Source organism: Emiliania huxleyi (assembly GCF_000372725.1).
Source record: "Emiliania huxleyi CCMP1516 unplaced genomic scaffold EMIHUscaffold_842, whole genome shotgun sequence".
In the NCBI taxonomy this organism is placed as follows: Eukaryota; Haptophyta; order Isochrysidales; family Noelaerhabdaceae; genus Emiliania; species Emiliania huxleyi.
The window spans coordinates 1-15609 of NW_005195722.1; the positions used below are offsets into that span (position 1 = coordinate 1).

The 15609-nt window shown below is 65.9% G+C and overlaps 5 protein-coding genes across 5 annotated transcripts; 4 read left to right on the forward strand and 1 right to left on the reverse strand.

Annotated features, from left to right (window-relative positions):
* The first annotated feature begins 363 nt into the window (after positions 1 to 363).
* EMIHUDRAFT_446520 (hypothetical protein) lies at positions 364 to 3600 on the forward strand. The gene is made up of 12 exons (XM_005758673.1): positions 364 to 749; positions 858 to 1033; positions 1105 to 1222; positions 1273 to 1326; positions 1467 to 1854; positions 1926 to 2023; positions 2175 to 2498; positions 2633 to 2680; positions 2765 to 2848; positions 2923 to 3085; positions 3171 to 3236; positions 3322 to 3600. The coding sequence occupies exons 1-12, from the start codon at positions 441 to 443 to the stop codon at positions 3489 to 3491; spliced, it is 1998 nt and encodes a 665-aa protein (XP_005758730.1). The 5' UTR covers positions 364 to 440; the 3' UTR covers positions 3492 to 3600.
* Positions 3601 to 10198: 6598 nt separating this feature from the next.
* EMIHUDRAFT_121311 (hypothetical protein) lies at positions 10199 to 11224 on the reverse strand (the record flags this gene model as incomplete). The annotated part of the gene is made up of 1 exon (XM_005758674.1): positions 10199 to 11224. One exon carries the CDS (start codon positions 11222 to 11224, stop codon positions 10199 to 10201), a length of 1026 nt encoding a protein of 341 aa, XP_005758731.1.
* Positions 11225 to 11653: 429 nt separating this feature from the next.
* On the forward strand, positions 11654 to 12842 carry EMIHUDRAFT_249915 (hypothetical protein; the record flags this gene model as incomplete). Its single annotated transcript, XM_005758675.1, has 2 exons — positions 11654 to 11670; positions 11828 to 12842. 2 exons carry the CDS (start codon positions 11654 to 11656, stop codon positions 12840 to 12842), a joined length of 1032 nt encoding a protein of 343 aa, XP_005758732.1.
* A 390-nt stretch (positions 12843 to 13232) lies between these two features.
* On the forward strand, positions 13233 to 14290 carry EMIHUDRAFT_446524 (hypothetical protein). Its single transcript, XM_005758676.1, has 2 exons — positions 13233 to 13907; positions 14024 to 14290. The coding sequence occupies exons 1-2, from the start codon at positions 13302 to 13304 to the stop codon at positions 14135 to 14137; spliced, it is 720 nt and encodes a 239-aa protein (XP_005758733.1). The 5' UTR covers positions 13233 to 13301; the 3' UTR covers positions 14138 to 14290.
* Positions 14291 to 14440: 150 nt separating this feature from the next.
* EMIHUDRAFT_372311 (hypothetical protein) lies at positions 14441 to 15310 on the forward strand (the record flags this gene model as incomplete). The annotated part of the gene is made up of 6 exons (XM_005758677.1): positions 14441 to 14469; positions 14512 to 14571; positions 14614 to 14855; positions 14938 to 15067; positions 15105 to 15215; positions 15280 to 15310. Coding segments are annotated over 4 exons (543 nt in total), but the record flags the coding sequence as incomplete, so codon positions are not given.
* Positions 15311 to 15609: the final 299 nt, after the last annotated feature.

The window sequence follows — 15609 nt, forward strand, 5'->3', positions numbered from 1 at the left end:
CCAGCTCCAGATCGCTAGCCGGCTCGGCTGCGCACGGCGGCGGCAGCTGCCACAGCGTCGCGCTTCGGCTGGCTCCTCGCGCCGCCTCGCCCGCCCTGCCGCAGCCACACCTCTGTGCGCACCTCTTCTCTGTGCGGCGGCTGATTGCCGAGGCGAAGCGCGAGTCTGCGGCGCGCGAGGCCGCCTACCAGGCGTACTTGCAGCAGCAGCCAGGCTCTGAACTAGCAACCAGCAATCAGCAATGAGCCAGCAGTAGTTAGTCGGTAACCGCCAGGCTCTTCACTCGCAATTCGCCATCAACTCGCAATTCGCCACTCGTAACTCACTGGCCGGCAGGCTCGTTTCTTTTCTTTATAGGCTCGCCGCGCGAGAACACGTTCCTCACCGGCCGGCTGTCGCAGCCGCGGGGAGGACACAGCGCGGTCGCGGAGCGAGCGGAGATGGCCGAGGCCGCGAGCGGCGCGTCGGAGGCTGGATCAGGCGCGGCATTGCCTGCCCTCGCCTCTCCCGGACCGGCGGACCGCGAGGGCGGCGGCGGCGGCGGCGGCGGCGATGAAGAAGGTGGCGGCGGTGGTGGTGAGTGCGAGGCCGAGGGAGGCGAGTCGCTTCTCCAGTCGCCTCTTCACGGCTCTCCTATGCGAGGCTCGCTCGGCCGGCCGCTGCGGAGGAAGAGCCGGCGGCCGAGGAGGGAGAGCAAGGCGTGGCCGCTCGATGATTACGGCCCACTCGACCTCCCCTCCGACATCGCAGTCTGCAGGCATCTCCCGGCATCTCCCCATATCTCCCCACATCTCCCCATATCTCCCCACATCTCGCCATTTCTCCCCACATCTCCCCATGCCTCCTCCGACGTCGCGGTCTGCAGGCTCGCCCTTTCCTTCATGACCGCGTGGGGCGTGGACGCCGACTTCGACGCGCGCTGCGCCGCGGAGATCGGCGTGTCGCCTCCCGCGCCCGTGCTTGCGTACGGTGTGCGCGGCCACGGCGGGAGGCTCTCCTTTCTCACCCCCCGAGCTCAGCGGAGGGACCGGCGGTGCCACGCTGGCTTGCACGAGGGCCGGGCCGCTCCGCGAGCGCGCCGTTCACGCCTCGCGGTGTGAATAGGTGGCAGTGCTCGCCGCACATGACCGCGCTCTGGTCGCTCGGCGCGGTCTCGCTCGCAAACACTCTGATGATGTGCCCCGGGTACGACGAGGCGCGGGGCACGCGCTGCTCGCAACGCGTTCACCGCCCGCCTCCCGATCACTGACTCCTGTCCACCCGTGCGACGAGGTGCGAAACACGTGCTCGTCCGTGGTGACGCACTTCTCGGTGACGGTACCGGAGGCGATGCCGCAGCTGGCCCCTCCAGGCGCCTCTTCTCTGTCAGCGATGAGCTGCTGCTAGTCAAGCGTAGGCGATGCCGCAGCTGGCGCCCCCCCTCTTTATTCGTGGCTAGTAGTTAGTGGAGTAGTCATTCGTCGTAGGCGATGCCGCAGCTGGCGCCTCCCTCGCTCTCCTTCCTCGCGCGCCACTACTGCGATCCGACCGAAGAGGTGCAGGCTGCGGCGCGCGCGCTGCTCGAGGGCGCGCTGCAGCGGATGACGCCGCAGATGCGGCAGCGAGTCGTCAAGGCGTGGACTCCTCGGCTGGTGCCGCCGCCGCACCACCCGCCGCAGCCGACACCGCCCAAGGCCGCCGCCGCTCCCGCGCCCTCCGCCGCGCTGTCCCGCCGGCAGCTTCTCACGACGACAACCACCGAGCTGCACGCTGCGCAGCCGCCCGCCTCGCCCGCCGAAAAGCCGCTCCCGTTCGAGCTCACGTCGGCGCACGGGGTGGCGGTCCTCGTCCTCGGCGTCCTCGTCTGCCGCTTCGGCGCCGAGGCTGACCCCCGGATACACGCAGCCCTCACCTCGTCCCTGACACGTCCATGACACGTCCAATAGGCGCCGAGGTTGACCCCCGGATACACGCGGCCCTCACCTCGTCCCTGCTCGCGCTCCTCGACTCCCCCTCCGAGGAGGGACGCCTCGCCGCCGCCGACCTCCTCTCAAAGGCCTCTCTCCCTAACCCTAGCCCTAGCCCTAGCCCTAACCCTAGCCCTAGCCCTCTAGCCCTAACCCTAGCCCTAGCCCTAACCCCAACCCTGACCCGTCCCCTAACGTAAACCCTAGCCCTAACCTCCTCCCGCTAACCTCCTCTCCAAGGCCTATCTCGTCTGGCGCTCGCATCTCCCGCAGCCCGCAGCACTGATCCGCACTCTCTTCAACTACGCGGCAGCTGCCGCCGCCGCGGCCGCCGCCGCCGCCACACGGCCCGCGGCGCAGGGGTCGGGGGGCGAGGAGGCGCCGCCACCGCAGCCGCCGCCGAACCGCTTCCTGTACCACTCGGCCCTCATCCAAGTCGGCGTCTGCGAGCCCTCCCTCTTTTGTGCGGAGATGGGCGCCGCCGCGGTGCGAATGGGGTCGCCGCCTCGCGTGCGGCTGGCAGCTGTCGCATACCTCATCTCGCTCGTCAAGGCGCCGACTAAGTGGACCCAGTCTTGCCCAGTGACTTAGCTACTGACCTCATCTCGCTCGTCAAGGCGCCTGGAGAGACTCGAGGTTAAAGTTCACGCGGACTTGGCTTGTGACCCTGTCTCGCTCTCGTCCAGGCGCGCACCGCGTCGCTCGAGCCGGCGCTGCCTCTCGTCGTTGAGGCCGTCCTCCGCCTTGCTCGACCACCTCCGAGACACCTCCTAGACACCTCCGAGACACCTCCTAGACACCTCCTAGACACCTCCTAGGCCGTCCTCCGCCCGCTCGACCCGAGCGTGCCCTCGTTGCGCGAGTCGTCTCTCGGCGCGTCGACCACCGCGCTGCGAGAGCTGGTGCGCCGCTACCAGGCGGTGCACTTGAACCGGCCTGGTGACACGCCATGGACATGTCACGGACGTGTCATGAGGTGCGCCGCTACCCGATGGTGCACTTCAACCAGCCGACACAGCGGCTCGCCGTCGGGACAGCCGAGGGGGTGGTGCTGCTCTACGACCTGCGCACCGCCACAAAGTGGCGCATCCTGCAGGGGCACGAGGCGGCCGTCACCGCGCTCGCCTTCGCACCCGCCGGTGACGCCTCCCTCGCCTCCGCCCAGCCTGCCGTCGCGTGACGCGATATCGACGCCCGCTGTGACGTGGACGTGGCTCGCGGCAGGCGACACGCTCGCGTCCTTCTCCGCGTCGGAGGCGTCGCTGCGCTGGTGGGCGGCCGGCTCGTCAGGCCCCCCCCCCCCCCCCCTTCCCCCCGCGTGTGCGGCTGCGGAGGAGGAAGTCGCTGTGAGAACAGACCGCTGCTCTGCGAATAGGACTCTTCTCTTTCCTCGGCCTGCAGGGCTCGTGCCTCGGGGTGACTAGGGTGGACTGTGCGCTGCCCGACGCACCCGGTGCGCGCGTCAAGATCGAGTGGGCCTCGCCCCAGTCGGTGGGCATCACGTGCGACAACGAGGCGCTCGGTTTCTTCACGCGGCCGCCTTAGCGGGCTCTCAATGGGAGCTGCCATGCGGCGATTGCTGAGATCTACTTGTGTGCGGCCATGCATTGTGTGTGTGCCGCGCACTATGTCAAAACTACAGGGGTAGGCAATGAAACGGAGCTTTGCGCCCTTTCCCACCCGCCGGGGGGGCACCCAGGCCGGCCACCTGATCGGTAGTGGTGGACGGGAGGCGCGAACAGCGCCATCTTGGGGTCTACACGCCGACCAGTGCTCCCGTCAGTGACCAGGAAGAGGGGCTGCGTGGCCTTCTCAGCCGCCGGCCGCGCGTCCGTGTGGTCTACAGTTAACGAACCACGAGCCCTGCTTCCGTTTTAACACAAATTGGGTGGCGAACTCGGCGCCCATAGCTCTGGCTCGAGTTTTAGCGATTATGTCGCGAAACGCATTAGCCGCTACATCGAAATTGCCGAGGTAGCCGAAATCACAGCTTCCGCTGTAGCGGCTAATGCGTTCTCCGAGGTCATGATCGTGGGCGGAAAACGAACCGGCACCCCGGCGGGGCACCTTACGGGCTGTGTTAAAACGAGAGCTAAGGTCCCGATTTCACAGTGGGCCGCAGGAAAAGACACGCGATGAACCCGCACCCATCGAGCTAGCTTCGAGGCGCCTTCAAAGCAGGTCGCAATGGCGCCGAAGAAGAAGCCTGCACACGGCCGCAAGGCCAAGGGCGTCATGCAAGGCGCTCATCGTCCTCCAAAGGAGGTCTCTGGTGCAGCCGGCTCGCGCGGTCCGTCTGAGCCCTCGTCACGATCGGAAGCACCACAATACGAGGCTGTCGGCGGCGAGTGGGTGGTGTGCCAAAAGCAGACGCGCAGTCAGCGAGCTGAAGCCGCTCAAAAGGCCTCTCGCGCGTCTACCGTCCAAAAGGCGCGGCTGCCCGCCGCAGCCGCCGCCTCCAAGGCTGGGCAGACCGCCTCCGCTTGCGTTCGCCAACCCGGCTACGGCAAAGGTCGGTCACCCGCGACCGCCACAGGCGCCAGGACGGCGCAGCGGCCTCGCCTTGAGGACTCGCAGCTGACTAGCGCCGCTGGCGTCGCGACGGGTAGCCTCAGCGTGCAGCTGGCGGAGGCTGCGGCCGCAGACGCACTCGAGGCCCTCGAGACCGGTGTGCAGACTAGGCAATCTGCGTTGGCGAGGTCGCAGCTGCTGCGAGCGCAGCGGGCGGAGATTGAGACTGCGCTCGCCAATCTGCGCGAGCTCTGGCAGGAGAAGGAGCGCGACATGCTGCGCCTGCTCTCCAACCCGCAGGCTGCGTGGGGCACAGATGCCGTCTGGCAGCTGTCCATGGCCGAGTTTGCCTTGGAGACCATGGACGAGAACGCCGTCGCACTCAAGCCTCGCCGGCTAGGAATGTGCTTTCGCGCGCTTGCCGAGCAGGCGCGGCACCCCGACGAGATCCCGCGCCTCCGCGGGCTGTACGAGCTGCACGCCCTCCACGCGGTGCTGCAGCGCAGCCCCAGCCTCCAGCGCGAGCTGCGGGTCCAGCTCGAGCGCTTTAAGCGACAATACTGCTCGTTGCTGCGCGGCGCCGGACGCTTTCGCACGCTCGAGGTCCTGCCCGGCGAGACGATCCTCGAGCTTATGCGGCGCACTCACGTGGCCATGCTCTCGTGGCGGCCTCCCGGCAGACCCGGCGCGGCGGCGTCGACCCTGGCGCTGCCCGCGAGCCGAGCGGGGGGTATCTACCTCCCAGAATGGCGAGAGGAGACGAACGTGCTCTACCATTCGGCGGCGGGTAAGACCCTCTCGCTGCGTGGCGCGCAGGGCGTCGCCACGGCCTGCTCGAAGCGGTACCTGAAGTCGCTCCCGGAGGCGGAGCGGCCGCAGCACGAGAGCCACGAGACGGTCCGCTTGCACGACATGCAGTTCTGGTTCGTGCAGCGCCAGAGAGCTGTGGAGAACTCCTTCTCGAAGCGGCGAAACGTGCTGCAGTGGGACGAGGTGACGATCAACAAGGTGGCCTGGGTCGTCGTCACGCTGTCGTGCGAGAGGCTGCCGGCGCTGCGTGAGCGCGAGGTGATCGCCACCTTTAAGCTCCGGCCAGACGCCGATGGCCACAAGAAGACGGGCGTGAACGTCGGCGCGAGCAACGTGCGCGCGGTCAACGAGCTCGGCCTGCCGATCGATCGGATCGACTTCTGCGTCTCCGACGGCACCGCCTCCAATGCCAGCTTGACCATTGCGTCGGAGCGGCACAAGGGCGGCGCCTTTGCGCACATCTGGACCTCGATGCGTGCGGCAAAGCACGTGCTGTGCTTTTTTATCCTCTGCTTGTCCCACGTGATCAACAACGAGGTGAAGAATGTCTGCGAGGCGGCTGGTGCCTGCCGCCGCGAGCACCTGCTCGCGCACTCGGGCTCCACCAAAAGCGGACGGCATCGCATCCCGGAGGCGCGCCACGCCCGACGTAAGAGGCGCTCACACACCCCTCCAACGCTTCCCCACGCTCCCTCTGACGCAGCTGCTGGCCGACGTCGTGCTCGCCGTCAAGGAGTCGAAGGGCTGCAAAAACTATGTCCGCGTCTCGGAGGGGCTGGCGCGTCTCGGCGACATGCCGGGAGGCGTGGACACCCGGTGGCTCTACTGGGTGTACACGTGCATGTGGCTGGCGCCCACGACGCGGCGCCTCGAGCTGATCGTGTGCTGTCTCTTGCACGAGTGGCTCTGCGCGCAGGGCGACGAGGGGCTCTTTGCCGACGCCGAGCAGACCGACGAGTTCGGTGAGAAGCTGGCGCTGTCTGGCGCCACGCTGCTCGAGAAGGTGAGCTCGATCAAGGACGCCGCGCGGCGCGAGCTGCTGCTTGAGCTCCTCGACCCGGAGATACGCGTGTGGCTCTCGTTCCTGGCCATCTACGGCGAGCGGTCGGCCGACCGCTTCCTCAAGTTTACCGAGAACGACGGGCCGGGCGTGGCGTTCAAGGCACCCCGCGTGCTTCGCCTGCGGCTCGCCTACCTCGACGCGCTCGCCAGCGACAACGACGAGACGCGCGACCTCGAAGGCGGCCGTCCATGGAAGGGCGACTTTGCGCCGCTGCGAGCAATGGTCGCCAAGAACACGGCGGCGTTCTCGCGCCTGGATGTGCGGGCCATCGTGCGCAAGGCCGCACGCGCTGCTTCTACCTACTTCCGACAGCACACGGCAGCGTGGCGGACGAACCCCGCGCTCGTGGCGCTGGGAACTATGGACGAGGAGGGAGAGCATGCTGTTCTCTCGGCGCAGGAGCTGCTGGCGCTCGCGAAGCAGGGCCGGGGAGGCTTAATCCAGAGCATGCTGCCGCACCTCCCCGACTCGGCCGATGCCACCGAGCTCAGCGCTGCAATCACCAACGCCACCGAGGGGGTCGGCCTCTGGTTTCAGGACGACGCCCTCGGCGTCTTTAAGCTGCTGGCAAGCTGTAAGCGGCCGACGCAGCTGCGCGACGTGGCGGGCGGTAGCGACGTCTACGATTCCATCTGGAGCGTCGGCGTCTTTGTGCCGATCAGCAACTTCTTCTCGGAGACGGTCGTCAAGACGCTCTCTCGCGATTTGCACGGGACGCAGCGCCGGTCGGAGATGTGCGCGACAAGGCTCACGGCACCGCGGCACCGCGGGCACGTTTACCCGACAACGGCAGCCGATTGGAGCGCCGCGTCGGCCGCTCTCGGACACAACGTGTCCAAGCGAGTCACCGAGAAGGAGGGCCTCGCCGCGCAGCTGCAGGATCTCCGGCTCGACAGCATGGAGCTCTCGGCGTTCGTGGACGAGCCGCAGGAGGAGGAGGAGGAGGGCGGGGCGGAGGAGGAGGGGGAGGAGGGCTCGGGCGAGGCCGGAGGCTCGACCGACGCGGCCGACGGCGGGACGGCGAGCTCGGCGGAGGGCGAGGGTCGCCAGCCGGGCTGGCCGTTGGAGAAGGGCGTGAGCACAGCGGCGATCCGGAGGTCGCTGCAGGTGGGGAACGTCGTGGAGGTCCTCTGGGCCGTCCGGCAGGATGGAGACCCAGAGGTGTACCTCGCTCGCGTCGAGGAGGTCATGAGAATCAAGATAAAGATTCGCTGGCTGCACGAGGATACCGAGGAGGAGAACGTGTACGTGGAGTGCCCGTTCTTCACCAAGGTGGAGACATGGTCGATGAAACAGCTGTGGAACCCTGTCTCTGATGTGAGCCAGATTGGCTCGGCAGAGGCGCCTCGCTGGCGCCGCAGCGCGATAGCTGAGGACGCCGAGGCGGCTAGAGCCGCTGCCAACCGCGCCGAGGGTGGGGGGGTGTCGTGGGACACGATCATATCAGACATGGAAGCCCGCAGGAAGGGAGAAGAGACGGGAGGGGAGGACGAGGTCGAGGACGAGGCGCTGTTTGCCGGCAGACCCGGCTCCGACGACGAGGAGGTGGAGGTCGAGCTGGTGGAGCCAGAGCTACAGGGACCGCCCCACTTGCGCGTCGGCGAGGCTGGCTACATCTCATCTTACCACCGGCAGTGGTTCAGCGACTCGAACCTCGCCAACGCACACTACGTAGACGAGCGTCCAGACGGCGAGAGTGGCGCCGACTCGCCGCTGCGGTACAACTACCCCCGCGACGTAGCCTCGGCATGCAGCATCTTCCGTCAAAGAGGAGGGCAGCGGGTGCTGCAACTCTGCGACTGCGTGATGTTGCAGCAGGTCTGCGACGGCGCCCATTGGCACAACGTCGCGCTCATCGGGCCTCAGCGGCTCGCCGTGCACTGGGAGCCGTTCGGCACCAGCATTTTCAGCCGCACGCATCCTCTAGCGCGTGTTCGGGACGCCTTCGACGCGGCGCCAAAGGACACGGGCTGGCAGCTAGTCAGCGTGACGCTCAACTTGCAGAGCGACGGCTACCAGTGCGGGCCGTGGGCGCATTGGTTCCGCCGCCGCCTCTTCGCCTACTGCGCGGACGACGAGCTGATGAGCAAGCAGTCCTTTGCCGAGTACCTCTCGACCAGCCCGGGCATCAGCCCGCTCGGAGCGCTCAGGACCAGGAGGGAGCGAGAGGCCGCCGGCGCAGCAAACACGGCCTTCATGCACGAGGAGCGCGTGCGGCTGCGCTGGCTCCTCCGGGCAGCGGCGCGAGAGGACGCGCTTCCCTACGAGCATCCGCTGCAGGACGCCTTCCGCCGAGCAGGGGCTGCGGCGGCAGCGCGCGCGGACGCGGTCGTGCTCGACGAGGGCTTGGAAGGCGATGAAAAGTACTTCGACCTCTGTGACGACTCGTGACGGCCTGCACAGGTCGCCCTGGTCGCCGTCGCCGTCTCGCCGCCTCATCCGCCAACACGGCCGTCGCCGCCAGGGCCGCCACTGCCATCGCCATCGCCGTCGCTGCTTCGCCCACCACTACCAGGGCCGTTGCTCTACCGCTCCCCAAGCGTATTGCCGGTGCTGTCACGGGCTGCCACTCCTAGTACCTTGCTGCTCGGTCGCGTTCAGTCTAGGTCGACACGCTACCCTGCCGTTCGGGCGCCGCTCACCGCTTCGCAGCGAGCCCGGGCTCTGTAAACATCTCCGTCGCGAGCTGCGCACGCCCCGCGGGTCCGTGTGACTGTAGCTGTATCTCCCAAACATCTCTCACAGCTCAAAGCGATCTCCCCTAATCTCCACGGCTCGAGATTGCACGAGATAAAAACGGCGCTTTCGAGGTGGTTCGCCGGAATCTGGATAGGGGAGCGCGTAGAACGCGCGCTGCTGGTGTGCACAGAGCCCGGGATGGCCAGCATCCGCCCTCGTGGTCGCGAACAGCGCCGGTCGGCGCGTGCGGCTCTGGCAGCCGCCCGGCCGCGTCGGAGCTGCAGAGAGCGGCACGCGGCCCGGTGCCGTTCGGGCGCCGCTCACCGCTTCGCAGCGAGCCCGGGCTCTGTAAACATCTCCGTCGCGAGCTGCGCACGCCCCGCGGGTCCGTGTGACTGTAGCTGTATCTCCCAAACATCTCCCGCAGCTCAAAGCGATCTCGGCCTAATCTCCACGGCTCGAGATTGCACGAGATAAAAACGGCGCTCTCGAGGTGGGGCGCCAAGATCTGGATAGCGGAGCGCGTAGAACGCGCGCTGCCGATGTGCACAGAGCCCGGGATGGCCAGCATCCGCCCTCGTGGTCGCGAACGGCGCCGGTCGACGCGTGCGGCTCTGCGTCAACCAGTACGGAGCCCGAAATGCGTCCAAAAGTAAAAAAATCAGCTTTCCGCGCCTCTTCACTGCTCACCGCCGCGCAGGCGTGTTCCGGGGGCCCAGTGGAGCATTTCATCTAGTGGCGGCACCAGCTCTAGAGAAATTTATAATTTCTCAGTGGGGTTTTGACATAGTGTCGTGCAGGTGCGGGGACAGGTCCCCGGATTTCCGTTAACTCACACAGCATGTGTCAAGATCCGCAATGAGCACACAGTTCCACACCCTTTACGAGCAGCCGCGCTCCGCCCCTAGCCGTAGCTGGTAGCTCCGCCCCCTCGACCCGTCGACCCTTCGCGCGTCCCAGAGTGAGAGAGCTTCGCCTGCCAGCATCCAGCATTTTTTTTTCGTATGCCGCGGCGGTCGCGGATGTGGGTTGAGGAGTAATCGAGATCTCTGCGAGAGAGTAGTAGATCGCAGACAGACGATCGCAGACCAGGAGTGGAGATCCTAGCCGATTCTACCGCACAGTCGGGCTTGGTTGAAGATGGAAGATTGAGATCACAGATTGTGGATCGTGTTGGCAGTTGCCAGGGTCAAAGGTGGAGATTGGAGATGGAAAACACAGATCGCAGATCCTCGCGCCGGGCATCCATCACTGGGGCGGAGATTGGAGATCGAGATTGGAGATTGGAGATCGCAGCTGGCGGCGGCAAGCGGGGCGAATCGCGGGTCTGCGCCCGCGGTGGCGGCACAAACCGGTGCGCGAGCTCTGGCCGCGCCGCGAGCGCAGCCCAAGCGAGGCAAGCGAGGAGAGCCATCGCGGCGGCCGCCCGCCAACCGCTAGGGAAACGAGGCCGCCCGCTTGCTGTGCCGGTCTGCTCGGGCCAGAAGGTGAGGCCGACCGACGCGTACGCGCGCTCTGCGCGCTCGACTCCCTCACGGCCGCCGCTCGCCTCGAGCGCCGCCCGTGCCGCCGCCTGCCTCTCTCTGGCCTCGCGCACCATCGCCGAGGTTCGCTTCGAGGGCGGCAGGTAGTACCCGGCTGGGTGGATGCCCGCGTCAACGCGTGACGCGTCCTTCTCCCCAACCATGGCGAGAGGGTCGCCCACGCGGAGAGTGCCGCCTGCAACCACTTCGCACGAGACGCCAGAAGCCATCCACACCGCCTCCATCATGCCGGGGCAGCCCGCCTTGCGCTCGTTGTAGAGGCAAGGCACGCAGTGACGGTGCACGAAGACCCTCGCGTCGCCCACCTCGACCGTCCGTCCGACGGCGCTCAGCAGCTCCTCTGCGCTGATGCCTTTTAGGACGATGTTGCGGCGAAATTCGAGGCACGGTGGCGGCTTGACACCGGCGCGTTTTAGCGACGCCTCGACGCCGTCTGCGCTCACCATCGTCAGCTGCCGTCCGGGCTCGCGCTCGCCCGGAGCCTTGGCTGAGGCACGTAGCGCCGAATAGGTGCCCGTATGAAGAGCGTATCTGTCTCCCTCAATCCCGCGGCCCTCTATGAGCGTCGCGGAGAGGAGGCTCTCCATCGGCGCCGCGGACGCTGGCGCTATGTAGATGCCTGCGACGCGCACGCCGACGGTTCTTCGCGCAGGGCTGCGGCTGCGAGGCATGCGATCGCCACAACCCACACGAATAGGTGCGGTCAAGTGGTGGTTGAACAAATGGTGCCGGCTCCTCTGGGTCTGTTCTGTCGACACTCCCCAGATAGGTAGGTAGGTTGGTCTTGTTTCGCCCAGAAGGGCCCTGCACGGCAATATGGTATAGGTACCCCCTCTTTTCCTCTTTTTTCGCTTCGCTGCGCGGCCTGGGGATAGGTAGGTAGGTAGGGCGTTTTGGCGCGAGTCAGTGTCGACAGACCCCCTGCCTGTCTGGGTAGGAGCCGGAACCCTGATAGGTGGAGGAGAGGAGGGGCCGATTTTTTTGCGAGTTCTGCGACAGACCGACTAGACGGCTGAGCCCGAACCCTGCGGATGCTGGTGTCGCGGAGGAGGGTTGTTGGATAAGCCCTCCGCGGTAACTCGGGGCGATTGGAGCCGCGAATGGAGCTCGCAACGGAGTGACGAGGCGCATGTAACGACCCCCGGGGGTCCCGATAATCGAATTGAGGAGGACGGGCGGTCCCAGTGTGTGTAACGAACTCTCTGAACGCCACACGAGCGTCGTGTGAGAGCCTCGGAGAGAGGCTCTGTCGTTCAGTCTCGGGCCGCCGACAGGCTCGACTATCTGCTGCTGCTCGCCGTCGCCGACGACTTTATCGGCCTCATCATCATCGCGCTCGCCTACCCCGACCCGCTCCACCCGACGCAGTGGTCGTGGGCCACAGGCCTGTTCGGCGTGTTCGCCGTCTGCCTCTTTCTGCGCGTCTGCATGCGCAAGGTCGCGTGCGTGCAAAAGTGGTACGTCTACGTGGCGCTCGGCGGCGTCTTCTCGTGGATCGTCCTCCTCAACGCGCGGCTACACCCCGCCCTCGCCCTCGCCTTTGTCGTCCCCTTCATGCCTGCCGATGGCCACCACGCCGCGCTGCACGCCTTTGAGCACGCCATCAAGGCGCCCGTCGACCTCGGCATGTTCTTCTTCACGCTCGCCAACGCGGGCATCGACCTCAAGGGCGGCGTCGGCGGCCTGACCTTCTCGGTGCTGCTCGCGCTCGCGCTCGGCAAGGTGCTCGGCATCGCGGGCTTCGCCTACCTCGCGCACCGCTTCGGCGTCGCGCGGCTTCCCGGCTCGATGCGCGTGACGGATCTGCTGATGGTTGGCATCATCGCGGCCGTCGGCCTCACGGTGGCGCTCTTCATCTCGGGCGAGGCCTTCACAGACGAGGCGCTCGCGGGCGAGGCCAAGATGGGCTCGCTCCTCTCAATCTGCATGGGTGCCGTCGCTCTCGCGCTGGGCCAGCTGCCGCACTACAAAAACCTGGCCGCCTGCCCGCCCCCAAGGAAGGGCCTCGCCTTCTCCGACAGCAGCATGGAGGAGTACGACGAAGACGACCTGATCAACGCGGTCACCTCGTCTCTGCAGCGCTCGATGCTGCACCGCAAGGCCTTCCTCGCTGGCGACCGCTACTTTGCCGACACTCGGCAGCAGAAGCTAAAGTCAAAGATCCCAGAGCTGCTGCCGGACATCACGCTGGAGCCAGTCAAAGAGGCTGGCGAGGCTGGCGAGGGGGCCGCGAGCGGCGACCACGGCAAGTCCGACGCCAGCAGCAGCACCGATGAGCTCCGTCTGTGAGAGACGGCTTCCCGTGGAGGGAAGGGCAGCACAGCGAAGTTCGCTGTGACCAATGCGTACGTTGCCATGAGATGTGACCCATGTCGCCCCCGCATCGTGCAGGCGGAGGGTTGCGGTGGATTGTGCGGGGCCCACCGTGCATGTGCTGCGTGGTGAATTTGTCCTCATGGGACCCCTGCCGTATGTGCTTCACTCTGAAACCATAAAAGGGAAGACTGCAGGTGGCAGCAGGAGCAGGTGGCACCACCAGATGTGAGATGAGACCAGTGCCGTTAGTTTCTTAAAATACAAGCTTCTCTCACAGCAGCTGAGTTGACAAGGGCGTGGTAGGCGCACACTATTACGGCCGGAAGCGAAGAAGAAAATCGCGACCCGACGGTAGGTTCCTACCTTGATGATCTGCTCGCGCGATCCATCCCAGACGCTGCCCCACATTGTGTAGCTTTCACGACGTCGGATATGGCTACGCTGCCGTCAAACTGGATGCAGAGCTTGCAGGTTGGTATGCAGCGCATGATGGATCCGGAAAAAACGAAAACCTTCCGGCCAAAGTCGAAGCTAAAGGCCGGCTCGCGGCTCGAGCGCATACACACGCTCGCTCAGAGGACGCTCGGCACGGGCAGCCTGCGCGAAGCCGTGACTCTGCCCCCCGGGGAGAGCCTCAACGAGTGGCTGGCCGTGAAGACTCTCGACCTGTTCAACGAGACCAATCTCGTGTACGGCTTCGTTTCCGAGTTTTGCACAACGTCCTCGTGCCCGATCATGTGCGCCGCGCTGCCGAACGGGTCCATCTGCCACTACGCGTGGGCCGACGAGAGGATCAAGCAGCCTGTGCAGCTCAGCGCGTGCGACTATGTGAGCCACCTGTTTGGCTGGGTGCAGCGGCAGCTCGACTCGGAGGACATCTTTCCGACCGAGCCTTCGCGGCCCTTCCCGGCCGACTTTCGCAGCATCGTCAGCCAGATATTTCGCCGCCTTTTCCGCGTCTACGCGCATGCCTATCACAACCACTACGAGCGGATGGTCGCGCTCTCCTTCCTGCCGCACATCAACACATGCTTCAAGGTCTACGCGCGCCGCCCCCGCCCCTCCACCCCCCTCACCCCCACCAGGCACCGCGCCGGCACCGCCGCGCTCCGCCCCGCCGCCCACTCCCCGCCGCCCTCCGCCGCCGCCCGCAGCACTTTATGTACTTTGTGCTCGAGTTCGACCTCATCCCGCGCAAGGAGGAACTCGCGCCGCTGCAGCAGCTCGTAGACAAGCTGCTCTCCGCCGACGAGCGAAAGCGCAGCTGACGAGGCCGTGGGGACTGGACGTGGTCGATGTATTGGATGCGAGTAGGAAAAGTTGTGGGGGTGGGTGGGAGTGGTCGGTCACGTTTTCCAGGATTCCGTGACCTCTCGTATTGTACCCCATCTTATTGGAAGCTTTTGGTTACTAGATACTCTACTCTACCAGGCCCGCTCCAGCACCAGGGTTGGTTGGGCAGGGGCGGGGGTGCACTCTGCACAGCGCCGGGGCGCGGGGCGCGCCGGGGCCGGCGACCTCTGAGCGAGCGGGATGCGTCATGCGATGACGCTGGTCCTCAAGCTGGTCGGGGCCGCCATGTGGGCCTCCGGGCCTGCTGGCTGCTGCGGGGGCGGCGCGGCCGGTTGAGGCCGGTTGAGGCCCGGCCCGCGACGGCTGGCCGCCGACGAGCGCGCTCGCGCTGCTCGTCAAAATGGCGGCGGTGTCGATTGCGGCGACGGTCGTTCAGTCGTTCAGCGCTCAGGCGCCTGTCGTCTTTCGTCTTTTGTCGCATTTCGCACACGCGCGCGCCGCGCGACCCGCGTCGCTCCGCGAGGGCATGAGCCTTCCGCGATTCGATCCCGCAGCCAAAAGCTGCTCGCTCGAACCGCGGCCGACTCCGCCATCGCGGCCGCAGCTGTTGAGCTCTCCAGAAGACTGGCTAGAAGACTGGTGCCTGATATGCTGCCTCCGCCCTCCCTGTGGATGCTGCCGGCGAGCCTGGCGGTCCGCTGTACTACAAGGATGTGCTGACTCGATCCTACCCCGAATTCTTCTACCCCCGCGACTCGGAACGCGAATGTGACAGGACCATCGGGTCCTTCGGCCACCAAAGCGAGATCACCCGAGAGCAGCTGAGTCTGCCTCTGGCCTCGCCTCCCTCTCCTTCAGGCATTCGTGGCATCCTATGGGTCGTCCAGAGTATCGACCTCTGGCTTGTCACATGTCAGCCGGTCACTTGATGACACCATGAAGTACACCGATCGCCATCTCGCTGGCCTCTCCGCAAGGCCCCCCGACCGCGTCGAACTCATCGGCGCGGGCTCTCTCGGCTACGGGACCGGCCCCAGCTTCGCCTTCGGCTGAGGGCTGACAAGCTGCCGAGCCCAAATGCAAATCACTGTGAGAGTCGAGAGAGTATGAGAGAGAGTCGTGATTTCTGGTTGGTCTTCAAAAATCTCTCTGGTTCTCCGCAGTCTCGCTGCGTGGCCTCAGGCAAGGCTGGCGCTTCCGAGTCCATCCGTTTGCTGGAACGGATTCATGCCACATGCATGCGGCAGCTTCACTTTGCCCTGTTCACGCGCGCGCGAGACGTGCAAGCAAGATAGAAGGTGAAGAACAGCTGGCTCGGACTTTCAGAGGTACCTTTTTAAACTGTTGTCGAAGAGAAAATAATTTCTTCGTGGACAGGCGGGAAGAAAAAAGAAACAATCTAGGAGCAGAAAGAAAAGAAAAACCCGGGCACAATCATCGGCTCCAC

Bases quoted from the DNA above. Each gene is read 5' to 3' on its own strand.
- EMIHUDRAFT_446524 (XM_005758676.1), top strand. From the start codon at position 13,302: ATGGCTACGCTGCCGTCAAACTGGATGCAGAGCTTGCAGGTTGGTATG. The intron at 13,908-14,023 runs GTCTACGCGCGC...CGCCGCCCGCAG, and splicing joins ACATCAACACATGCTTCAAG to CACTTTATGTACTTTGTGCT.
- EMIHUDRAFT_446520 (XM_005758673.1), top strand. From the start codon at position 441: ATGGCCGAGGCCGCGAGCGGCGCGTCGGAGGCTGGATCAGGCGCGGCA. The intron at 2,024-2,174 runs CTCCTCTCAAAG...CCTCCCGCTAAC, and splicing joins GACGCCTCGCCGCCGCCGAC to CTCCTCTCCAAGGCCTATCT. The intron at 2,499-2,632 runs GCGCCGACTAAG...GCTCTCGTCCAG, and splicing joins ACCTCATCTCGCTCGTCAAG to GCGCGCACCGCGTCGCTCGA.